The sequence below is a fragment of the Protobothrops mucrosquamatus genome, unplaced genomic scaffold (genome assembly GCF_001527695.2).
Source record: "Protobothrops mucrosquamatus isolate PMUCROS unplaced genomic scaffold, P.Mucros_1.0 scaffold_87, whole genome shotgun sequence".
In the NCBI taxonomy this organism is placed as follows: domain Eukaryota; kingdom Metazoa; phylum Chordata; class Lepidosauria; order Squamata; family Viperidae; genus Protobothrops; species Protobothrops mucrosquamatus.
Window position 1 is genome coordinate 284,466 of NW_015386163.1, and position 26,975 is coordinate 311,440.

General features: G+C 38.8%; 1 protein-coding gene across 1 annotated transcript in view; it reads right to left on the reverse strand.

Moving 5' to 3' along the window:
* Positions 1–852: 852 nt before the first annotated feature.
* The window catches only part of LOC107286075 (voltage-dependent L-type calcium channel subunit beta-4), a 73,220-nt gene continuing 47,097 nt past the window's right edge, over positions 853–26,975 (reverse strand). Inside the window, exons 4-13 of the mRNA XM_015814372.1 lie at positions 26,271–26,401; positions 24,227–24,303; positions 23,068–23,087; positions 22,896–22,976; positions 20,108–20,166; positions 13,431–13,540; positions 12,212–12,363; positions 9,091–9,186; positions 4,277–4,462; positions 853–1,625 (exon numbers count right to left, since the gene is read on the reverse strand). Coding sequence (XP_015669858.1) covers positions 1,365–1,625; positions 4,277–4,462; positions 9,091–9,186; positions 12,212–12,363; positions 13,431–13,540; positions 20,108–20,166; positions 22,896–22,976; positions 23,068–23,087; positions 24,227–24,303; positions 26,271–26,401 — 1,173 coding nt within the window. The 3' untranslated portion in view covers positions 853–1,364. The remainder of the gene's footprint in view (positions 1,626–4,276; positions 4,463–9,090; positions 9,187–12,211; positions 12,364–13,430; positions 13,541–20,107; positions 20,167–22,895; positions 22,977–23,067; positions 23,088–24,226; positions 24,304–26,270; positions 26,402–26,975) is intronic.

Genomic DNA, 26,975 nt, shown 5'->3' on the forward strand with positions numbered 1-26,975 from the left:
GTCACATTATTCTTTTCCTGTGAAACACATTCAACTTTTAATACGTTTAATGCACAGAATAAAATCCAAATATAAACACCTCTTTTTAACTCTTTGCAAGGTTATTATTATTATTATTATTATTCTTTTGACAAACCAGGACACTAGATGGATGGGATTCTTGTGCCTGTTTTCATCCTTCTGCAAATTATCTAGCTGAACCGGACTTTCCTTGTTGAGGCAAAGCCGAAAGCTCTAATCTCATCTTCAGTGCTAAGGTATAAGGAACAGGAGAGATATCCCTTTCCTAGTTCTCATATACTTAGATCTGTGCCATCACAGACTTGGAACATGCAGAAGACCCTTCATGCATAAAGCTGTACACACCAAGAGCATTGTTCACACCTTCCAGGTTCACTGAGTGAAAATCCACTTCATCTGTGCTACAGAACATGCATTCATTTCCACCATGTTTTCAAAACATGCCTGCCTTCACTTCTAGTTTATTTCAAGTTGCTGAAATAGTTTCATATGATCTAGCAAATGCAAATGCAAAAAAATATCAATGCAATACAGGTTTGCTGCAATATATAAGCGGGGGAGAAAAAAATCCACTGATTTTTTTTTTTTAATGGAAAGGATTCGAGCTTTTCCATTAATTCATTATTTTTGGCACAATTGACTACTTACATTTGGTAGTCTGAAATAAATACATTAATATTATTTATTCTAACCGTATCTATAGCTATATATAAATTCACCTTCCAGTAAACAAGTACTAGAGATTTTTTTTTAAAATATTTTTTTTGCTTATAATGATTTTGTAATTTACTTTCTCTTCATTTTATTTAACTTTTTTTTTTCACTGACTGCAACATGCTCAGGTTGACTTTCCAGTCAATTTCACCCAAATTCCAACAGGAATTGGTTTATAAATTGGTTCCAACTGGAACTGGTCATTTGGAATTTCCGTAACAGGAAATTATCATATGTGCGCTTCAACAGGTATTCTACGTTACAAATTGATGTGTCTAATTATATCTAATGGAGAGAAAAGATAACAGTTTGAAATGAAACATTACCTGGGAAAGAAAACACATCTAAGTGTTTGGGCAAACTCGTTTCTTTCTAAATGGAAAGGGCATTATCTATCTCAGTGTTTCTCTACCTCAACAACTTTAAGATGAGTGGACTTCGCCTCCGGGAATTGTTTCCTTAAATTCTTAAATTTGCTAATGTTGAGAAACATTGATCTACCCTCTTTTGCCCTTCTAGAGCACGAAATGACAGCAGCCTGTAAGCATCAAGATGCTTTGTTTGGCCTAGCTATGTTACAACAGCAGGTGGCCAACCAATGAATACCATTTGCCCCCAGGTTTGTCAATTCAAAGCCTCTGTCGGGAATCATGGCTATATCCTCCAGGAGATCCCCGGTTTCTTTGAGGTTTGTATGAGTCTTGATACGAATCAGAATACTCTTCTTCCACCAGAGGATAGTGATCTCGGCTGTGTTGGGAACTGGAAGACAAGCGGTTCCTGCTCTTCCGAGCTCTTTCGTTGTGGTAATTTTCATCCGAGGTCATTAGACTTCGTCGTTCGATTGGAGAATTCTCGGTAGAATGGTTGCTATGCCTCAGACGTTGGCTCTATAAATAGCAAAGCAGTCAAAAATTAAAAAAAGGGGGGGGGTTGGATTTCATAAGTTTGTGTCACTCTTCTGAATTTGTTGCAAGTTTGTCCTGAAATCGTTCGTTTAGCAGATAAACTGGCTGTTATTTAATATATATATTTAAGCTCACCATCTGCTTTCAAAAGCTGAGGTAAAAAAACAGCAGAATGTGGTGCCTTGATTTAATTTTAAATACTTGGCAATGAGAACAAAAAGAAACACATCTCAGGTATACTGCCTGATGAAAAATTTAAAAGCCATCTTTTAAAATTTCAAAATGAGGCCTACCCTGAACAAACTCTTAAAACAGGCTTCTGTTGATGTTCTAAATTAATCTGCTTTTCTTTCCATGCTTTATAGAAGATCTGAAATATTTCACTGCTCAACTCCTGCCCTGTACTACTTAACTTACCTTCACCTACAATTGCTCTATCTATACTGCATGAATTGATATTTACATCTCTTAATAGTGGATTATGAGTAACTTCCTTATCTCCAAATTCTTCAAATCAAAGGTATAATCCTTGAATGAGGGCTGCAATATATCACTGCTATTTTCCTTCTGTTTGCTGAGAATTCTAGAATTAAGTAGGTGACAGATAAGCAAAGCAATCTTATTTCCCATCTACTAAAATCTGGAGTAACTACAATGGCTAGTACTAGCTCCCAGATAACCTGCAGACACTGTAGGCATGTTTAATATGATTTGCAAGCTGGCCCAAAGGCTCTTATTATTTAGTATAAAAACTAAGACTCACTGCCCTATATTGAGAAACATATATATGGTCCTAAATGTGTTATAATTGATCAGCATCTCTGCAAGAAGTTGCAAGCTTAAAAAGCCTAGGTCAAGGCCTTCATAAGATGGTATGAAACAGCCTTTGTAAACCGACCAAGATCTAAAATTCATTCCTTGGGAAAACAGATTAACAAGTGAATGGAACTGGGGTAGGTGTGGGGATTGTGCTAATGCCATCTAAGTGAGTTTGCTTTATCTACTTCATTTGCCCTTGCTTAGGAGCAAAGTTCAAAAGAAGGGACTGGCCGACACAAACAAGATGGAAAATGAAAATTTTCACAGTTAAAAAAAAAAAAAAGCATGTTTCCACAGAACTCAAACTGTTGCTTGCACAGTCAGTCACTCACGAAGCAGACACAACGCTACGTGTAGAACCTGGCCTTAAAATATTACACATAAATTCAAAAGTTAAATATCTTCTTCCGCATCCATGCAGTGACAGAAAAAAACAGAGCACTTAGATAGTGAATGAGTATATTAAAAGCCATCATTTTGATCAGCAGATTGAGTTTGGGGATTTGCTTAATTCTCCAACTGACATTCAGACTATGGGAAGTGTAACATGTTGTAAAAGCCAGACACACTGTGCTGAGTTGTTTAACGACACTGGCCTCCGTGCATTCTCTGTGCACTTACAAACATAGACAACTTCAACTGATAAGACATTTTCCCCCCAACTTAGTAAAACACGTACTTCTGATTAAGGACTATTTACATGCCAGGTTTGAAGTGTCAAAGGCCCGCCGTTTTTGAGCTATCCCTGTGGAAAAAAATGTTCAGAATCTTTTTATAATTGGAATAATATTTTATTAATCATTAAAAAAAATCAGAACAGATGAACCAATTTTTCTGAACGGTTACCTCGAAGAAGAAATGAGGCAAACTACACTAGAGGCAGGGCATTAGCATCATTTTAATACACAACTTTTGTGAGCTGATCAACCTGGAGAAAATACTGAAACCAATCTATTTGGAACAACTGTAACAATTGGTGGCACATATCTGACATGTTTATCTTTTTAAGATTTTTTTGTGCAGGTTTTTTTCATGATAAAAAGGGAGAATCTGGTTATGTTCCATCCCCTTTGATTTACATACAACGATCTTAATGTTACTCATATTCTATTTGTATTAAACAAAACTTCCCAGAATTAAAGATCAACCGAAGTAGCTATGTTTTATTTTTCTTAGCTAATAAGATCAGTTAGACCAATGCATATATCTGTGCATTACCTGTTGGTTGTGGCATTATAATGACATAGAAGGAGTTGTAGATTGATCACTAAATATTTATATCACTTGTTCACTCTGCTTTTCAAGAGACACATCCAGTCAAGATTCATCATATATTGAGACACTAAATAGTGTTACGATTGTTGCATACAGATCTAGAAATATATCCCCCCCGGAATCCAGTATCATACAAAAGGAATTTACACATCTGTCACATCTGATTGTATTTTGTTAATACTTTCTAGTGAATTAATTGATGTTCACAGGCAGGCATATTTTCACCCAACTAATTGTATTCCAATGGAACAAACCCACAGAAAGCATTCGAAAGCACTGTGTGAGGCTCATACAAATTACAAAGTACAGGAGATTCCCATATTTTTTTTTCAATTATCAAGTGCTTTATACCAATTAATGGAAGTAACCTCATCTTTAATGGAAAATGGGTCAGAGTCACTTAGTTCAGTTGGGCAGCTATAGAAATTAAATAGACAAACAAAACCATTGTATGTTTAAATCTCTAGGCACACTGGTTTTCGGCTCCAATACAGGATATGTAAGTGCACACCACCAATGACAAACTCATGGATTCATACCTGTAATCCAGAGATCGCTGTAGGGTAAGGGGATAGTGCAGTGGAGCCTAGGTTTCTTCCAAGCAAAGGTGTCATAGGTGTGCTACTGGTAGTGTGTGTAGCACGCCAGTACGCCTCAAGGTATTCTGCCAAGTGTTCACAAGCATCTTCAAGTTGGTTTTCATCCAGAATAACGTCAAACATTTCCTGTTCAGAAAATAAGCATTATATTACGTCATTATCCAACACGAACTAGGAATGGTGATTTAAACAAAACTCTGATTTCAAATATGAGTAGCAAGTTGGTTAACCTTAATTCACCACCAAATCCAAACCTAACTCTAGACTACCCATTGCAGCCCCAATGCAGCCTCAAACTGGTAGTCTTCACTTAACGACTGCTCATTCAGCGATGGTTTAAAGTTATGTCATTGCTGAAAAAATGAAATTTATGACTGGATCTTGAATTTGTGGCCATCATAGGATTCCCTCAGCCATATGATCAGGATTCGGGCACTTGGCAACTGATGCACATTTACAATAATCACAGTGTCCTGCAGTCCACGTTATTGCCATTTGCAACCTTCACAAACAAGGTAAATGGGAAGGCTAGCGGGAAGTCACAAGTTGTAGTCGTATGATGTCACACTTAAAGACAGCACGTGATTTGATTCATGACCACAGCTTGAACAGATGTCCTAAGTTGGTTGTGGCCATGTGAGTCTAGGCAACGCTGTATGTTTTATATAATACACACACACACATAGGAATTGCAAAGTGCAATACATGAATGGAATCCAAAAATAATGCCCATCAGTTGTGATGGTTCAAAAAATGGTTGCAAGCAAACATGGTTGCAAGCATTCCTTCAGAGGAATCCATGTACAGTTATAACTTTATGTCTGGCCTTGCTCCCTCCTGGTGGAATCCATGCAATATGTATTAATTTTTTTAAAAAATGTATATGCAACTTGCTTTGCATACATAACACGATGAATGTGAAAAGAGCAGGATCTCCTCTGCGCAGAAGCGAGGTTAGCTCCATCCTTCTTAACATTATGCAGGTACGTCAAGACCTTGCTATGTTCTCAGGCTTGAGGGTCCAAGGGGAACAGGGAGATGTTACCCTGGCTCCTCTACTGTGGCTAATATCATTCCTCTCTTGTTTCATGTGGGATTTTTTTAGCTAGTTTTTAAATAATGGTGTTTTTTAATTGTATTTATTCGTTTCCTTTTTTAATCAAGTACTGCATAGTGCCCAGAGTCACACTGTCTTGTGAGATGGGCGTCTATACAAATATGATAAGAGCCGTGGTGGCGCAGTGGTTAGAATGCAGTATTGCAGGCTAACTCTGCCCACACACCAGCAGTTCGAAGATCCTCAAGGTTGACTCAGCCTTCCATCCTTCTGAGGTCGGTAAAATGAGGATCCAGATTGTTGGGGGCAACAGGCTGACTGTGTAAAACCGCTTAGAGAGGGCTGTGAAGCACTGTGAAGCAGCATATAAGTCTAAGTGCTATTGCTATAATATTCAAGTGCATTTCTATTGTTGATATGAGGCCATACTGGTGCCATACTAATACAGAAACCTTTTACTCAGTTCTCATCTGTTGGCATAACATCCGAGGATTCAGGACCTTTAAAAGGGGGGCAGAGACAGCTCCTGTTTTTAGTATTTCCTATGTTTGTGTAGCTTGCAGTCCCAAAATGCAGGTAAGAAAGAGCTTTGTTATCCTCTTCTTTTGGGTTCTGGGGTTTTTGTTCTTTTTCCTAGCACAATCTCAGGGTTTTGGAGGTCTAGGTGGCAGGCCATTTATCTATCCTTTCTTAAAGCAACAGTGCAAATAACTGTATGTTGTTCTGTGAAAGAAAGAAGCTTGGATCCAAGAATAAAACATCTTCTGCTCACAGAAGGGCTGTTTGTTTCAAACCTAACAGAAAACTATTCTATGAAATCTGTGTTATGCAATCCACAGAAAATGTTTCCAATTTCTGTGGATTAGCCTCATATGCCAGACTCTTTATCCTCTTATTCACCTGGATCCTTATAGTTTAACACATTTTTTCTCCTCTGGTGTTCTCCATATCTGTACAGACTACAACTCCCAGAATTCCTGACCCATATCTTTCACTAGCAACAAATTATGAAAGCTTGTAGTCTCCAAACATGTGGAGCTTACCAAATTATGGAAGACAGTTATAACTTTATCCTTGATATACTGTCACATTTTTCAGATAGAAGTCTTCCATATGCCCTGGAGCGAGAATTTACAAGCCAAATTAATAGTTAATCTTCCAGTAACAATTAGAACTCTGAAAGAAAATGTTGGCAACAGAAACTAGTTTTGTAATAGCTGTTTTTAGAATAACAGCGGATATCTTTTATAATGTGCAAGATAAAAGAATGAGGACATTTAGAGTACAGTATAACAAAAATGTTATGCTGCTTTTAAAAACTCTTTCTATACACAACTCCTACATCAGGACATTGTGTGTAATAAATGCTGATGCTTACAGCATTTGCATAATAAGAGCTGATCTTAGCATCAGCATATACTGCCACTATGAAAAATTCATAAGGATTTGGAGCTGATAAATGATTCTTAATTATTAATATTCTACTTCAGAATCTAGGTTTACAATACAATGTAAATTAATGAAGTTAAAACCCTTGTGCTGTATGTTAAAACGTATCCTCTGTTCACAAGCATACACAAACTTGCCAGATATACAGAAAGAAATTTGGTATATAATGTACTGTATAGATCAGTAATGGCAAACCTTTTAGACACCGAGTACTTAACCACCACCCCCGCCCACCTGTAGGGCCACCTACTGCCTCCGCGGCCCGCCGCAGATCGCCCAGGTGGCTCTGCAACACCATGGCGGCCATGGCCTCCATCCGCACCTTGCAACATCATCTGTGCGCGTCTTGTCCCCACTGCCCAGCTGCCATGTCCTTGGCTGCACTGCTCCACACGGGCCATGCCCGGGGGCGACTCTCCTCCGGGGGGGGCTACTGGTGAGGAGGGGGCCACGGGGGGAGGCAGAGCTGGGGCAACAGCGCACGTGCCCACAGAGAGGGGTCTGTGTGTCGCCTCTGGCACGTGTGCCATAGGTTCGCCACCACTGGTATAGATGGATTCAAAAACCAATATTCTCAGTGGATCTAGTATGTGTAAAAGAAACTATGCGTCAATAAATAAGTACAGGTAGTTCTTGACTTATGATCACAATTGTGATTAGAACATCCATCACTAAGCAATAAGGTCTTTAAACAAGTTGCCCCCAATTTTATGACTCTTTTGCTGAAGTCATTAAGCAAAGCACACGGCTGTTAAACAAATCCAGCTTCCCCCATTGAATTTCCTTGTTGGAAGCCCCCTAGAAAGATTGCAAATGGTGATCACATGACCCCAGGATGCCGCAACTGTTGTAAATTATTGTTGGTTGCCGAGCACCTGAATTTTGATCCTGTAACTGTAAGGACACTATGACAATCTTGGAGGTGAGGACTGGTTGTTAAGTGATTTTTTTTTTAGCAGTGTCATAACTTTGAACAATCGTTAAATGAACAGTATGTACTGTTTTAATCTGGAAAGGGTGAAATCAGTGAACCAATAATATATCAACTGGGAAAGTCAGTATAGGAGAGAAGTTTCTTTAAAAACTCTCTAAAGATTGATTGTTGATTTCAGCAGTTGCCAAAGATTTTACATATGAGTTCCTGAGCAATGTCGGCTTTCAATCCTGCTGTGAATAAAACTACAAGAAAGACAAAAATACAGATGCTCATGGTTTCACGGACACCTTGTTGCTCACTCAGAGCATACACATCTGCTGGTTTTTTTTTCAAAATACATGTATCTTATTGTTACGTTATTACATAACATACTATTATGAGCCGTGGTGGCGCAATGATTAGAATGCAGTACTGCAGGCTAATTCTGGTGATTGCCAACAGTTTGGCAGTTCGATTCCCACCGGCTCAAGGTTGACTCAGATTTCCATCCTTCCCAGGTCGGTAAAATGAGGACCCAGATTGCTGGGGGTAATATGCTGACTCTGTAAACTGCTTAGGGAGGGCTGTAAAGCACTGTGAAGTGGTATATAAGTCTAAGTGCTATTGCTATTATTTATTAATTTTTTTATGCCGCCCGTCTCCCCTACAAGGTGATTCTGGGTGGCTTACAAGTTATAAAACAAGTAAAAAATAATTAAAACATTAAAACTACACCGATCAAAGTATTACTATAAACTGTACTAAAAGCCAAACTAAGAGAGTTAAGGTTTATGGGTAAAGCCACCTTACTTTTCATCTGTCTCTCTTCTGCATTAGTAATTCAGATGGTTTCATTACATTCAAATAGTTTCGTGGATGTTCACGCAATGAGAAGCACAGTTAACCCTTTTCGTTTTCAGTTTAGTTATTAATTATATTGTTTGAACATCAGGCACTCGTCTTGCATTTCATTACAATAAATGCAGAAACTATGGAAAATTACTTAATAAGGAAAATGTAATGCACTGGACCTCACAGAGGTCTTCCATTTTCCTAGGGCACATTTCTCTGGTGTTGTGGGTAGAAAAGTAGTGGGGCTGTTAAAGAAACAAACAGTAAGTGCAGTTGCCAGCATGCCCTGGCCGTGATTTTTGGCTGTAGACGGAAAGAGGAGAGCTTCTTTGCCAATGATCAGCTGTCTTTTATACGGGTAACTCTCTTCTCCCGAAAATAAATTTATTGGGAAATAAAGCAGTGTTACATTAATACAAAAGATTCTGCTATCTCTATATTTATATTTATAATTTTTTAAAAATGCAGTCCTGAACTTACTGGCGGACACTGTGCAAGTTTATCTGCTGCAACCAGCTGAACATTTAAATGTTTGCTTTGTGACTTTCCTCTTGACTTGATCAGTCGCTGTAAAACCTGAAAAAGACAATGCAAAGTAATAGTCAGGTTGTTTCATGGCTGTCAAAACTGTTTTTCAATGACAGTTTGATACTTTGCATTTTATGCTTCAGCTATTAAACTCGAAAGCTTGTTGCGTCTCTATATAACTTTGTCCTCCTTTGCTAGAATTCTCAGTGTTGTTGCTGAATCTGTGTACATTACGGTCAAATTAAGTCTGAGTAAATCCTGCACCAGGGGAATGGATCCTCTTGGAACATGCTATCTACAAAGACCACTGGCTGAACTCTTATCTAGGCCTAGACTAGTATTTATTAGCATTTAGTTTAAGAGCAAAAACCAGGTGCTTTGCAAAATACCAAAATAAAATAATTTTATCCGTATGATCTGACCTCTACACTTAAATGTGATTCAAAGGAAAAGCAGAGAAGAAAGAAATGATATCAACAGGATGATTTCAGACATATTTCACCAAAGGAAAGGAGTTTGCATTGAAAGTTGAAGGAAAATGAATAGTTGAATGAGTAGCAAAGTACATTTGTCTTAAGATCAGAAGACAAGGCAGTGGAAAATAAGCTCTTCTTTGGGAAAAAATAATAATCCAATCCCATAGCATTCTCCACCACAGACCAGAATATTTCCTGAATATCATTTATGGTGGTTTCTAATCAAAGGTATATTTTCTCCACTTTTATATTAAGTCAGTATAAATCAGTCAAGTTCCAAGTACCTCTCAAATGTCTATTTTTAGAGGCACATCACTTGTCCTCTTTCATGATTTGGATTAAATATTGTTCAAGGGCTACTAATTCCTTTGCATTCTTTCTCTAGAACCTAACAATTACTCATGGATTTTCTTTTCTATACATGCTCGTGCGTCCAAAATTTCTGGTCCAACATTGTTTTGAATTCATCATTTTAATGTTGTCTTTCCCTGCCAATAACCTAGATGTTGTAAACAAAGAAATATCAGCTCATAGTTTATGCCCATCATCATCATTAGAGCAGTGGTGGCACAGTGGTTAGACTGCAGTATTCTTCCGACTGCCATCAGTTCGATCCTCACCGGCCCAAGGTTGACTCATCCTTCCATCCTTCTGAGGTTGGTAAAATGAGGACCCAGATTGTTGGGGGCCATAGGCTGACTCTGTAAAACCGCTTGGAGAGGGCTGTAAAGCACTGTGAAGAGGTATATAAGTCTAAGTGCTATTGCTATCATGATTCTACTAGCAAAATGTAGGGACTGAGGTCATGTAAAGTTCGTGAGCAGCAAACTGCCTCGGTTCAAATGCATGATCTCACCCCGTTCATATCGCCATGGTGATGTAGGGAAATACCCCAGGCTGGTACATGATTTCACCTGGTTCACATGATCTCACCGCGTTCACATCAACAGGATGTAGCAGAAAACTGCCCCTGGTTGGTGCCCCTGGCTGAGATATTCTTAAGGATTGACAAGGAGAATCTACCAATAAAAATGTCTGTTGCTATGCTGTTGTTATGTTACTTTATGCTGCTTGGAAAACTGTATAAGAGAATAAACACTGCGAAGGCAGTAAGATCATTTCTGCACCCTGCAATGACTGGTCTCTGATTCCATCAGCAAAACTATCCTAACCTAAATGCTAATTGGATGTGACAAGTACTAAGTAATGTCACAGGCTATAAACCTTGCAGTATTCCTAGAAAACCATGTTACAAAAAGGCAGGAGATAAAAGCCCATGCTGTAGAAAAACAAAACCAGAGAGGGAAACATAGTAAATAGGAAGCTAAGAAAGACGCGACCACTTTTTGAACCTTCTCCATGAGTGTATCCCTAAGAGAAATCCAATATAAGAAAGTATGTCTTTACTCCTTACCAAATTATGCTTTTTCATTCTAGATCAGAGATACATCATCATCGTCATCATCTGCAAGGAGAAGGTTTGTCCTCCTCGTAAGCAGTCCAAGATTTTATCTAAACATACTTGAGTACTGTTTGTTACCTCTGAAGAATAACAATATTTCACATGTGAAAACAAACTGTGATATGTCCGGTGTTTTGTTTTAGCCAATTAGGGAGCTCCTGAATTTCCTCAGGGATTCTGATTGATCCTTTTCACCTGTTGATTATCTTGGTCCTCACTGTGCAAATTCAAGCAGATCTTAGCGTAATGAAAATGATCTTGTTGGGACAGGAAATGAGCTGAATAGTATGACAATTGCTAAGTACATAACTTAAAGTTATTTCATTATTCTTAGTAAAAAAAAATATTCATTTTAAACCAAGAAAATATTTAATTGTAGGGTGTTCTATAAGCAAAGCCCCATTTAAAATATTTCAAATAATATTATTTACAGAATATGCATACAGAGTGAATGAAGCCTGAGTTCTGCCAACTTTTTCAGAGTTGGAAGAAAACTACATCAGTCTGTTGCAAATCTCTATTTTGTCTGAGCTAAGTTGCCAGCAATATTCTTTCCTTTTTTTCTATTGGCAAATACTGACTTCTAGTTTTTTCTGTGCTCTGTTAGGGAAGCACTGATGGGGTAGCAGAGTAGTCACATCATTCCACCATTTCAATCTTGTGCCAAACTGATAAAAGGCTACAGAACTAAAATACGTACTACATGCTGAGCAGCCCAGCTCTACTGCACAATTTTGATAGGCTGCTGGCAAAGCATGACTCTATCCAGCTCTTTTGAAAAACAGAGGAATAATGGCAGATGAAGCTGACCTGGGACTGGGACACAGAGTGTCTACATTAATGAGATTCCACTATTACATTACAGAGGTGGATTCTGATCCCGCCTATTACTGTTCACTTGACATCCCCTCCAGTGTAATACATGGTGAAACATAACAGATTTTACAAATCTTCAGCTGCCCTGGGGTGTTGTCTATTGAAGAGCGAAATAATGTCTAAGGACAACTTAAAGCTACATTATCTCAATCATGGGCTAGAGATGAGATGCAGGCAACATGCCACGCACACAGCAAAGAAAAATATTTCTACAAGGACAGGTATGAATGGAGAAAGGCCAAGAGACAAAGAGGCTAACCTTTGGAGATGACACTTTAACATGGACAATAATTGGAGCTAACGATGTCTTAATAAGTTGTGCAGGGTGGTTGATTGTATCTGCATCTAGAACAACCAATTGCAAGGATCGTGCCAGTTCAAAAATTCGTTCAATCTCACTCTGTACTTCCGCTGAAAAATGAAAACAAACAAACAAACAAACAAACAGAAAACATGAGTAATATATTTTGGAACAAACCAAAGTACTTGTATTTACACATAGACACCATTTTAGCTGGACTTGTAATTTCTGATACTGAAGCTTTTGATCTCATCCCTAGTTCTAGGTAACTAAAATAAGACACAGCATTCTTTGAAAAGTTCGAAGTTGTATGGAGAGAGAATGAAGCTTGAGAAGTTTCATTCTCTCTCCTTAACTTCATATACAGTATTTCCACTATGGAGAAGATCCACCTAATATAGAGATATGCCTTCTAATCACTATGTATTTAACATCAATAATGCAAAACTGAACTAAGAAAGAAAACAAATAATGAGCTACAATTATAGGATGGGTGGTAAAAAAAAAAGAAAAAAATTAGCATCTACATACTTTATCCTGTACCAAACATTACCTCTCCCACTAGCTTCACCTACATGTTAAATAAAATAGGGAGTGAAGCAACCTTGGTACTGGAGTCCCAGGGGCTCAATCTCTCCTCTCCTGTTATTCCCAATTGAAATTGCTTCCTTAGGGAGCAGAACTACTATAATAAAGTGCTCTCAATTCCCAACCCTCACAGTGACACAAAAGAACACCATGATTGATGACACTAAAGCCCACTAGGAGATCTAGTAGACTAAGGGTCATCCACAAGAATTGTAAATGTGGTTTCCATCCCATGTTCAGGGCTAAAACTGTTGCCCAACAATATAAGCAATCTGATTTTCCAGAATCCTTGGTAATGCTGAGCTACCATCTTCCTCTGAAAGGGGAAGTTAGGAATAGGACAGTTTTTGCCCAAAATTGCTGGTCCAAGGCAGGCCTCTCGAGGACTTGAAGGAGTTAAGGGCTCCCACTGTCTTGATCCAGCTCCTTGTCTCTTCTCTTGGGAGAATCAGAGCATGGCAATTCCATGTTTTTGTAACAGAAGATAATACTTCTCCTCTCCTCCACAAAATGGGGGCCCGGGGGGGGGGGAATAGCTATCACCATGCAAAACTATCGCAATCTATTTCTGGGGGGGGGAAAAACTTACCTAAACTGGACCTGGTATTTGACCGTTCAATTATTGCCCTTTTGCTTGGATTATTTAAAACAGATCTCTTGGCAAGAGAAATGTCAGCTGTCACTCTAGTTATTGATATCCTACCAAAAAAAGGACAGAACAAAATGATTTAAATGCAAGTTGTTTGTGAAAAATGTTGTTTACAACACAACATTCTAAAAGAAGCACTATACCAGTGGTGGCGAACTTTTTAGAGACCGAGTGCCCAAACTGCAACCCAAAACCCACTTATGCATCGCCAGGTGCCGGGTGGGCGTGGCCACCGAGTGGGCGTGGCCACCGAACTGTCGGCTCGTGCTCGGTCACTCGCTCACTGTCTGCTCCGACTCATGCTCGCTCTCAAGCTGTCTGCAGCAAATGCTGCTTCCGCAGAAAGTTGCTCCTTTTATAGCCTCTTGCCTATTCCCAGACTGCGCATGCGCGGAGAGGAGGAGGGAGCAGCTTGGCCCAGCAATGATTCGCGTGCCACCAGAGACGGCTCCGCATGCCGCCTGTGGCACGTGTGCCATAGGTTCGCCACCACGGCACTATACTGTACGATCAGGGAGACAAACAATTCTGCTGAAAAGCAAAAGCGATTAAATTTACTGAAAGTGTTTATGAATAAGCCAGCAGAATAATACTAACAAACCCCATCACCATCAATGCTAACAAGCCTAAAGCAAAACAAAGCAAAGATCATTATTGTTCATTGTTTCTGTACATAACGTGTCCCTTCAATTTAATTTTAAAATCTAATATCGATAATTACTAATTGTAGAAAGGGACTTCCGGGTGGGGAAAATGAGAAATGATGTGCCTACAAACTGTGGAGACAAGGCTGAGGGGAAGACTAGTGATCAAGTGATAACCCTGAGGCAGTGGAGTTTCTCTGGATAAGGAGAAGCCAGGAAATTGCCCATGTGCACTTTGGAAGGAAGCTCCTTGTGAGGAGATCTGCAGAAGTTTGCAAGGCTCCTCACAAGTATGACCACTGAGAGCCAAGGAAGAAACATCAGGCTTACAGCTTCAGCAGAACCTATTTAAAGATGTTGGGGTCGCTCAAATCCCCACATTCTAAAGCACATTTGAAATATAACTTTTTTAAAAATAAAAACCTAGAGAGATCTTCTGAGCAGAACAGCATAAGGAGGGTTCCTTTGACCAAGATTAAAGATTAAAACTGAAACTAAATAAAAACAAACAAGGATTTAAAAATAATAAAAAGCAAAAAAGCTGGCTAAGAATTTAAAGTAGGAACACTTAAAATGAATTCAGTTTGGAATTACCAGTACTTCAAACTCCTGTTGAAATAATTAAATAATAAAGTTCCGTGAGGGAAAGGATTGTTTAGATTTGCCAAAGAAAACAATTAGTTTTGTTAAGCAAAGAGATAAGGGAAAGTTATGAAACATTATCTGACTATAAAACTACAGAGTGCTAAATGGGTCCAAAGAGTTGAGGATACAGAGAGAAAGCGAAAAAAAATAAAGAAGAATGGATGGAGGAAAAATGTGTAAACAAGGAAGAAAATATTAATTTAAAAAATTGAAGAATCTGTACTGAAGAGGGGGGGGTTGAATAAAAGATGAATAAAAATGAAGAATCTCCAAAGCAAATAAGCACAGAAGTATTGAACCAAGAGATTGAAAAAGATTTTGACAATGTGACAATACTACTTGATTCAAAGGTGAAACAATTCTGTTTGAGATGGACAGCAATTGCAGGACAATCTAGTGAAGATATTAAAGAGAAGGTTGATAAAACCTTAAAAAAAATTCAATATGGAAGAAGATGTGGATGCAAAAGTGAATCAATACAAGAAATGAAAAATCAAGAAACGCTCCAAGAAATATATCAGTGCACCTTGTTAGGAAGAAGCTAAGAGACCAGTTCCTACAACAACATCTCAATATTAAGCAGAGGCTTATTAATGGCAGAATACTGCAGAAGAGAAAAGAAAATATAAGTTTGATCAGGGATAAGATAATAAGTATCTTTTATAAAAGTATAAAAGTATAAAAGTATCTTTTATAAAAGTTCTGGAAACCTTTTATGAACCTTTGGCTGAATATGGACAGAAATGAACTGATGATTTTTAGATTTGCCACATGAAAAGGGCTGGACATGGGAAGAAATGAACTATGTGTGCAGTTTTAAATAATAAGTTTATATAAAATTGCTACAAAGATCAAAAGTTGTCTCTTTATTTTTTGTGCATTTTTTCCTTTCCTTTTTTTTGAATTTCACTTTCAGTACATCCTATTATTTTCATTTTATTAGTTTAAAAATCTTGAATAAAAGTTATATAAAGATATTGTATAAAAAAGCCCATCTCTACTATTTAGGATTAAGAAATAAATCCATGTGCATTCTTATTCCACATGTTTATTCTGTAAGGATGGAATCACATCAACAGCAAAGAACTTGATGGCAACTTTGATTATTTTATGTCTTCTCTTTTCACACCATTGTAATGCTAAGCCATTATATGCAAACTTTTCACACCATTGTAATGCTAAGCCATTATATGCAAACCCTGCCAGTTACCATATTAATCTACTACAAACAACAATTAGTAGCAGAATTATTCAACAACATCCGTATTCATTACTGTACTTTTTTCCGCCAACACATCACGCTTATCTTCCAAATGTTGGCATGGTGATGGATGGTGATGGATGGATGGAGGGATAGATGATAGACAGCTAGATGCATAAATGTGTATCTATATCGTCTATATCAATATCTACTATATTATCTTCCCAGATGTTATAAATCAGTGCTATCCTGCCTTTGCGAGAAGGGAACTGACACCAAGCTGGAGATATTTTATTTAAAGAAACCTACTAAAGATGAAGGAAACAGTCCAATAAAATGTACATTTAGGCCTATTTTCAATTTGTCAGAACTTTCTTCTTTAGAGCAGAAAGGGTGAAACTGTCTGGCCTAAGAGAAATCTCTTCCTTTTATGCCAAATAGACCAGGCCGATCTTTTTCAGTTCTTTTTCACGTGTGGCACAAAAAGAACTGAGGAGCAGAGGATTTATTCATAGCAACCCTTGACTTGCCATTGACAGTTACCATGGTTTCCTATAGGAAAACAATGATGCCCAGTTTTCATAGCTAAATGCTGCACCAAACGACATCTGTCAGCAGGAATGACGAAATACTTGCTCTGTGTTTTGTACTTAATATAAACGTTTCTTGCTCATAACCAGGCAACAAAGCTTTGGGTAAGTAAGATAATTCAGAGCTCCAGGAGAGGGCAAAGTGAAAGTACTAATGAGCACCACCACCTAAACCAGGCATGTCAAACTGCCGGCCCATGGGCTGGATGCGTCACGCTGAAACCGCGCCCACCCCATTGCCGGCAATGGGGAAAAAGTCGTGCAACATCGCGACTTTGACATGCCTGACCTAAACTAACATGACCATTCAGTGAGATGATGCATTTAATTGCAGAAACATCCAACAGAGCTCCTATTTAACTAGGACCACCTTAAAGGGCTTGCTCACATTCTCTTAGCTGTAGGCATAACAAATGAAGGAAGACTAAATACTATATAGTGTACGCATAAGGCATAAGACTTTCGGCCTTAAACTGCTGAACCGCATTTTACAAAAGGCCCTCACACCTGCATTTAAAAAGAAAGTGGTGGTTTAAGTTTGGTTCAGCACATTTGCTTAAGCACCAAACTTTTCACGTGAATCAAACTGTTCTTACCTTTTTAAGGCTAAAATGACATATTGACTTAGTCCAGCTATATTCAATTAGATGGCTAAATAAATTGCATAGAGCAGGGGTCTTCAAACTTGGTCCTTTTATGACTTGTGGACTTCAACTCCCAGAATTCCTCAGATAGCGTGCCTGGCTGAGGAATTCTGGGAATTGAAGTCCACAAGACATAAAAGGGCCAAGTTTGAAGACCCCTGCACTAGATGCAACTTGGCTATGATGTACGCGGATATAAATATAAGACACCACTCACTGCAGAGCCAGTCCCTTGAAGTTTACTTTGGATTCTTATGGAATGTCAGGAAGTTGTATTTTCAGATATTATAAATTTTCATATTCATAAGAACATGGTGACTTTTTATCAGCAAGAAACAGGGAGGAAATTTGCTGATCTACATAGTATTCCAAACTGTCTTGAGTTGGGTTCATCCTGCCAGTCCATCTATATGTATCCTGATCTCTTTTCATAATGAGTCAGTCTGTGTTTCTGTGGGATATGTGCATGTGAGAGAGCAAGTGTGGGACAGAAATGAATCTATCAGCACTTCTATACTACTAGCATTTCTATTCTCCAATCCCTCCCATCTTCAGATCCAGATCCTGTTAGCTGCCATAATTTTAAAAAATGTTACATGGTGCTAGTATAAAACAGTTTCTTAATTGGAAATATGTGTGTATCAAATATGAACATGTCTAATGTGCATAAGCTTCTGCAGCAAACCAAGATTAGGTCAAAAAGGCATAGTGCAAGAGGTGATCCCATGACATAGACTCCACCCTGAGGCCTGGTGTTTGTATCATGAAGTTATGGTGCATGTCTCATCGCTGCTTTCACACCACAGATCAATCATACACAGATCGGGTGTTAGGACCTTCCAGAGGGCCTGTTCCTGCTGGCATCCCAAGTTCATTGTGCTCTTGACATAACCCTGAAGAGAGTACCGTATTTTCCGGCGTATAAGACAACTTTCTAAACCCTGAAAATCTTCTCAAAAGTCGGGGGTCGTCTTATACGCCCAGTCATCTTATACGCCGGAAAATACGGGTATTCTATTTTATTCCTTTACACATGTGGTTTGGCATATTACTCATCAAGTTTTCTCTCCCCCCCCCCTCTCGCTCAAACTCTATATTTTAACTGGAAAAGTTGGGGGTCGTCTTATACGCCGTCGTTTTATACGCCGGAAAATACGGTAGATTTTTTCATGGACACCACTGCCTTCTTCCAGGATCTTTTTCTGATATCTTAGTCTCACCTATAGCCCTGTGGTTTTTGGTGGACTTCTCTTATTCCAATATTAATCAAGCCCAGTGCTACTTAGCTTCAAAACCCAGATTTTGTTGTTCACAAAGACCCCTTAATCCAGGGGTGTCAAACTGCTGGCCCGCGGGCCGGTTGCATCATGCCAAAACTGTGCCCACCCCATTGCCGGCAATGGAAAAAAAAGTCGTAATATGTCGCAACACGTCACATGACGTTGCGAATTTGACACCCCTGCCTTAATCCAAAGACCACTTCAGATATTAAAATCTAAAGTGAGATACAGTATATATCTTTCCTCTAGGGGGCGATGTTTTCCTGTTCCATCCAGCTCAATGGTAAGGATCGAAGATGAATGCTTAAGAAGAGAGAAAAGCTTGAGAAATCCTAAAGCTGTAATCTGAAGAAGTTAATTAAGCCTGGATCTGAAATTATTAAACATGCAAATAACCTTCCTGAGACAAAGAATAAGCAAGATTTAGCTTCAGATTAATAGAACTAGGCAATCAGCCACGGATTCTTCCGAGAGTAAGTTCTGTGAAAAAGCTAGACTAATGGGAGCGAATATTTTTGTCCAAAAAAAACCTGTACAATTTTATAAGGCTTAGTATGATTAAGCATGATTAAGCCAAGGAAATTAAAAATAAAAGACTTCCAAACTACTTCCATTTTTTACTTTCTTATTCCCACAAAATTTTGCCCTATGCTTTAATTAATTCCTAGGAATTTGGGTCAATAGTTCTTGCTCATTTGATAATGAATTAGGTGGCAACATTTCTTTGAGCCAAATTTTATATATATATTTTTTAGAGGAAACAACAGAATTTCATCTAACTTTACTGAACAGAAAGCTCAATAATTCAAGTTTTAAAATATTCATTTCAGTGGAAAACATTTTTTTAAAAAATTCAGTACATATTTTACAAGTTGAATCCATACAGACAAAAATAAGTACGAGTTTAATTCTGCAAGAAAACTGGGCATAAGATGGCAAATATGCTTATTAACTGAACAGTCAGATTTTATTTATTTTGGGTATTTATACTGCATGCTAAAATATCTAATCAGTTAGGCCTATTAAGTATATATAATAGACTGATTAATGAAATGGTATAAAAACACTTTAAATAATAAATAAATAAATGGACATAAGTGATTCATTTATGTATGCTTTTATACTTAATGCTATGTGTCAAGGTAATAATTTAACAGCTAACTAGCTTGTATAATGTGAGGTGTATGATGTAATGATGGGAATGACTCAGCAGGGTTTATATCCCTTTAGGAGCCTTTGTATAAAAGGAAGGCTCTGCTGCTGTGTTCTCTCTCTTCTGTTTCCTGCTGTAACTGCTGTATGTTGGAGCCTGCTGTATTAACACGTGTATGTATATTGTTCCTGGTATATGATATTGTAGATAGTGTAAGATAAACCACCATTTCATATAGACCACTGTTTACTGTCTTTACTCCTGGATTACCTCAGCGCAATAAGACTGTCCATGCTCTGACACTATGGCAGTGTCATGAAGTCAGCCATTATGAAATCCTGCAATCCACCAGCTGAAATCAGTTACAGAGTACAATAATACAATTGCCTGAGATGTCCATCTAGAAGCCATCTAGGGAGAACTATGAATACAAAGGGGAAAAAAGAATATTACTACTCACCTCCCATCGAACCTGTGCTTCAGGAAGTCAAATAGGGCTTTCTGCATCATGTCTGTCACCTTGCAGAGATCAAAAAGATTGCAGTAATTAAGATAACCGAGAAAAAAATTCCCAAGTAAACGAAAAAGGTGGAAAAGTAAGGCATTGCAGATGCTCAAATTCTATACATTAATTGTGGTGCCTTTACTGAGTTAGTTCTCCTTCAACAGACATTTTCTAGCTAGACAGAAAGAACTAAATATTCTGCAATAGATCCTGGAAATTTTCTGCCATGCCTCAGCACTTGCAAATAGGAGAACACAAATGTCACAAATTGGTCTGCTTTTTATACACAACTCTTTGGGCTTTCCAGAATATGTTGGCAATCCTCAGTTCCAGTTTACACCTGCCAGAAACTATCAGAAATGATTCTTCTTTGCTGGCTCATGCTGCAGGTTGTTCTCTGAATGAGATTTAAACTATAGAGGGGAAAATAAAGCCAAATCTTACTTAACTAAGTGCTTAAATGCACCCATATTCCTATATTCAGGATAGAAGGGCAGGACAGAAATGGAAGAAAGAATCAACTCCACTTAATTTGGTGAGAAGTAGCTTTAATGACAGCTAGTCATCGTTCCTTTTGCAAGATGCATTTTTCTGTTCTCCAAATCCCCAAGAAATTGAGAGCATTTTATTTTTCTACTGAACTATATAGGCACCAAGTCTTAATATGTAAAACCACCACCATGGCTGGATTTGCACACCCAACTGAACCGCCATCAAACAAACCACATGGTTTAGTGTTATGCATTAACCCAGCTACTATGTCTGGACTTAACCAAGCCATATTTAATATTAACTATGATTTAGCAAACAGGCCAACTTTAATCCATGTTTCATGATCCCAGCTTATATCCATAAACCAGGAATAGGTAATCCCAGTATGCATTTCTTTGGGTAGGGAAAATATTCAGGTGCTCACATCACCAGAGTAGGTGAGGTCAGAGCTAGTAGTGAACCTAACCAAAGTTCATTTCTTCTCTCTCTCCCTTTCTCTCATCCCTATACAAACATAAATGTAACTAACACAGTTATGCAGAAGTAGCGAGATGCATCAATCATGGAGACATATCCATCAGACTTGTGTATGTAAATTATGGTTTAGCAGTAGATCCAGAACAGACCACTCTGCATGGAAGAAAGGGAAGAGAAAGAGATAGCTGCCACAGTAGGTAGGTTCAATTGCAAAACACTTTATCCAAAAGTGCACAGGTGGAGTATCTCTACATTACCACTTCTATCCCCCTAGATCAGGGGTGTCAAACTCGCAACGTCACTTGACATGTCGCAACATATCGCGACTTTTTTCCCCATTGTCGGCAATGGGATGGGTGCGGTTTTGCCATGATGCATCTGGCCCACGGGGCCGTCAGTTTGACACCCCTGTCCTCAATCAAGGGTGGGGAACTAAGGCCCTTTTATGACTTGTGGACTTCAACTCCCAGAATGCCATGCTGGCTCAGGAATTCTGGGAGTTGAAATCCACAAGTCATAAAGGGGCCGTAGTTCCCCCACCTCTGCCCTAGAGGTTCCCAATCACCCTCCAACTTCCTTTGTTTTTCCTGGGTAAAAAGGGACATTGTAAACGAAGTATGGGGCTGTAGTCTCCCACCATTTTTTTCTTCTTGAGAACACCTATGGGACCTATTGCAAAGTCACTGGAAACAAAGATGGTTATAGAGGCTGGTGCTATGCTCTGCAGCAAGCCAGCTCCTTTTATGTTTTTGTTTAAAATTAATCTAACACTCTAGAAATGAAACAGTACAGTAAAGCAGGGGCCTGGGAGGCACCATGGGAGATATCTTTTGGTAATTCCAAGTGAGCAAAGCTATGTCCTTCCTCTTATGTCAGTGGTTCTCAACCTTTTTAATGCCGCGACCCCAACCGGTCGTAAGTCGAGGACTAAACTGGTCGTAAGTCAAGGACTAAACCGGTCATAAGTCGAGGACTAAACCGGTCATAAGTCGAGGACTACCCAACCGGTCGTTGAGGACTTTCCCTGCCCAGGAGCGCCGCACATGCGTGGTTCCGCTCCCTGCGCCGGCCGAGGCGTAGCTGGCAAGCGGCAGAGACGGAGCAGGCCGACCACCAGCTGGCCCAGCCCAAGGGAGGTAAGGCACCCGCCGGAAAAGGGGGGGAAATGGCGGACAAAAAAAATGGCGGACAGCCTTGCTTAGCGACCCCCGTGAAATGGTCGATCGACCCCAAATGGGGTCCCGACCCACAGGTTGAGAACCACTGTCTTATGTACCATCTGTCATGTGTATGTTTTGTTTCTGTTTTAAGACAAAAAGTCATATGAAAGATTGCTGTCCATTTTATCCGAGAAAGTATATATCTTCCTTAACAGTTACTTTTTTTTTTTTTAAAAAAAAGGAGGGAATATGTTGCAGCTCTGACAAAGCCATCTATTCCTCAAGACAGTTCCCTTTTCTATGCAAATCTTGATTTATTCATTTCATGGCTGTCTGACTACATTATCTGATTCAGATTTACCCAACAATAAACCATTAAAGTGGCTTTCCCCGAACTAGCGACTGCAGATGTGTGTGTGTCTCAAGTTTTACAGCTGGCTTGATAATATTAGCATTAAATTCAAATATATTTGTGTAGTTAGCAGATGGGGGGGGAAACATAAGACAACCTTTAAGTTGCTATAATCAGATCACACAAAGTGGTTTGTGTCGTTTAAAATTTGATATAGTTTAAAAAGAAGTCTGGAATGTCAGTTCCTACCAAGAACACTTACTTCATAGCCTTTTAGAGAAGGGCCAACTAGCACAACGGGTCTCATGGATGGGACGACATCATAAGGAGGCACATGTTCTGTCTGGGGGGAAAAATTGTTCAGTAAACACCAACTCTTTGCAAGAGTACACTAAGAAATTTTTAGTGTAAAGAGTTAGAGTTTGTATACTTACCACTTTTTGTTTTTGTTTTGCTGAAAGATAAAAAATAAGATGTTGTATAATTGCACAGCAGCCATACAAACATGAATTCGTTTGTAAAATAGCTTGGTGTGGGGAGACATCTAAGTTTAAACCCCTCTGTCTTGCTGCTCTGCTTGGGAAACGATTTCAGTATCTGTCTTCAGCTACTCCTTCCTTCCACAGGAACGTCACTACTATCACTTCAGAATAGCAGCCTTGTTCCTCACTTCCCATCAATTTTTCAGAAAAGAAAGTTGCACCTTTACTATATATCCATTTTGACTAGGAGCAGGTACCACTTTTGTGGCTGAGAATGGCAATTTTAGATTATCATCCTCATCACTTAGCAAGGCTCAAGAGGTTGGGGTTGGGTATAATAACGGCATTGGAAGGGATGCAACTGGAATTCTCAGAGGCTTAACATGCCTATTTCCTTTTTATTTCCTACCGAATTATCTACTACAATTCATCAACGTGCCACATTTCAGGGATGCGATGTCAGGGAGCTCTGGGAAGCCATTCAAGAGAGAAATCAAGGGGTACATGAACCACCAGTTGTTCATTTAGGCCCGAATAGTTCCTCTCTCCTCTCCCCTCAGTAATCCCGCTCTTGAAAGCCTTTGACAACAGATGCTTATCAGGGACCATCGTCCCCGAGATCAAAATCTCAGTAATTGACATGTTTGAACTGACACAAGATAAACTGATTAATGCTCCATGCTACCACAAGTCCCTTTCTCTCCCTCTTTCCCCAGAGTAAGAACACATTAGACATCTTTTCAATGATTGCCTTGTGCCCCACCTAAAGCGTACAACTAAAAAAGATAATATGGTGAGTAAGGTGCAAAGATGGTAACAGACTCACATTTAACATGCATGCAGACGTCATAGCTGAGATTTTAGGAATCAGAACATTTTGATATAAAATCTTTAATTTGGGGAGGGACAAGCAGAATCTTATTTGAAAATCCTTCACAGCTACTGTACAATTATTTTGAGAGCCAATCCACGCAGATGCGTTCTTTGTCCTTCTAAGAGACCCACATGACCCTCATCAGCACAAGGCAGGTTCGCATTAGAACTATAGGGTAAGACCTCCCAAACCAAAATTATTTGGAATTTATTTCCTCTGAAAACTTGGAAAGCTTACCAGTGGTAGTGGGTGTAGCTCGAAACGTACCAGACACCATTTCTCCAAGGCTTGAAGACGAATTCCCACTTGACTTCCTATATTATAAAGAACCCCATTGAATGTTTGGATCACTGCGAGAACGTTGCACAACAGAACTTTGGTACTATTTACATGTATCTGAAGGTTACATGGGCCTACAGCGCTTCCTTCCGTTCTTAATTTCAGCCTGACTGGGTAAAAAATTATATTAGCAATTACTTGGAACTTACTAAGAAGTGAAAGGTCATGAGATTTGAGATTATGGCATTAAAACAACTGCCATTATGTTCAAAGAGGCCTCAGAGAGTTACACTTAGAAGGGCTATAAAAAAATTGATTTTGTTGGTGGAAGTAATTCATGTCATTTTTGGTTCTGGTGACCCAGATTCAGGTGCTTGGCAAGTGGTGGACATTATGGCCATTGCAGTGTCCCATGGTCAGACAATCACTATTTGCGTGCTTCGCAACTAGCTTCTGACAATCGGAGTCAACAGAGAAGCCATCAGTCAAATACCAAGTCACATTCATATCATGTCTAGTTCACTGACATGACTTATCAATTGAACTGCCAGTCCCAAGTGTGCTCCTTAAGTGTCATAAATATCATTTGTACTACTTGTACTATAAGAATTGTCAATGGCATGTGGTGGAAAAAGCTTACACTAATAATAAACTTCTACTGTAACAAATGAATGCAACTAAGGATTTCTGTAAATTTCTAACTTGGATTTAAATTTTTAACTGTATTAAAAAATTTAATAAATTTAACTTTATTTTTAACCAATAGCATGAAATAAAAATATTTTATGTCGTTACATCCTCCATTCACTCAGAATACCTATTTTCAAAAATTATGATATCTATAACCTAGCCCCATATTTATTTATTTTTTAAAGGATAGACCTCGGAAGCAAAAACTATTAGTTGTAACAGATCTAAAATCATCTGCTACCAGTGATAAGGGAGTAGGTGTTATGAACTGCCAAACAGAAAATATAGAGACTGATAAAACAAAAACACATTTCAAAGTGCAGATTAAACAGAAATGAAGTCAACCTTTCCGCTAGTTCAGTGTTTCTCAGCCTTGACAATTTTAAGGCATGTGGACTTCAACTTCCAGAATTCCACAGCCAGCATTGCTGGCTGTGGAATTCTGGGAGTTGAAGTCCACATGCCTTAAAATTGTCAAGGTTGAGAAACACTGCGCTAGTTGCCAATTACTCTTCTGATGATTACCACTGACGGGCAATTTCAAATCACTTGTGCTCTTACCGTTGTTATTTTTTTAAAAAACAAACAAACTTTAAGCTAGCTTGGTCTGGGCAGCTCATCAGACTCAGGATGCCCTGAAATAGCATGATTCTTCTCTCAATGCTTCAATCAGATGATAGCGCTCCATAAACAAGGGCATATGGCTACTGAAAACTTTTATCAATTGTGAACGGATGACGGCACCTGGACTTTATTCATTTCTAGGATGCTTCTAAGCTTTAATCTTAATGAAAGATTATAGAAAAGAATTAGAAGCATGAATCTAAGGATGAATATGTAGGGATGTAAATAGAATGCCAAAACTAGCCTACTAAATGCTGGTGTGTTCCAGATGTGACTGAATTCCCATCTAGGGCAACATTATTCACTATGTTGTCTGGAAATTTTGAGGTCAAGTCCATCCTGATATTACAAGTTCAGGATCAGTGATCTAACCCTTTACAACAGACATGTCAAACTCGCGACGTCACGTGACGTTGCGCAACGTATCGGGAGAGTTTTGCCATTGCTGGCAATGGGGTGGGCGTGGCTTCCGGATAACACATCCGGCCCGCGGGCCGGCAGTTTGACACCCCTGCTTTACAAAGACCTGAAGTCCCAATTTTGTTAGCCCCCGTTTGATTAATTTCTCATCTGTCAGAAAACAAATGCCATATTTTGAGACTACAAATACTGGGCAAAAATCACTAAAAAGCTGAATTCAGCTAATATTAAAAAAGACAGTTTTGATAAAACCAGTATATTATCTTACCCTCCGTGAAAGCGTCCTCTCTTCTGTTCTTGCTGGATCCGAATATTCTCCAACCTTAATGGGCTTGGGATGAAGCCAATTTCACAACCTTCTTTAACTAATCTTCCTATCCACCAGTCATTGTTATATTTCTGCAACAAAGGAAATGTTTGTTTCTGTCTTTCCTTTGCCCTTCTTTCCACATAGCTTGGCATGCCTCGTCCTGCTCTTTCTTCCCATTATTATATTCCTCCTTGAAGGCTACATAATTGATTCCTACATAACCTCTACAATATTTTAAATCAAAGCTGTAGCTTTGCTGCTGAACTGTAACCTTTAATTTGAAGATGTGAGAAATGATTAAATCATACAGGGAGTAATAAATTAACTATCTTAATATGCAATTTAAGTTTATGTAATTATACTACCATGGACTTTTTAAATATAATTTAAAACATATCAGATTTAGTGTTGGTTCTGGCCCCATCACTTTAAGGAAAGAACCCCTCTTGTTCAATTCAAAGATCAAGTGAGTCTCCTTAACTACAATTAGTTTCACACTGGTGCTTTCAGTAGACTATTCTCCTGAGAAGTGGACAGTGTTGCCTTGGATATCTCATGTGAAGTTAGCCAGGCTCCTTGCTCCAATGACTTTTTAAAAACATTTTTTATTTAGAAAAAAATAATGAGAAGACAGTATTCCACAAAATGAAGTGCCAGCTTGGA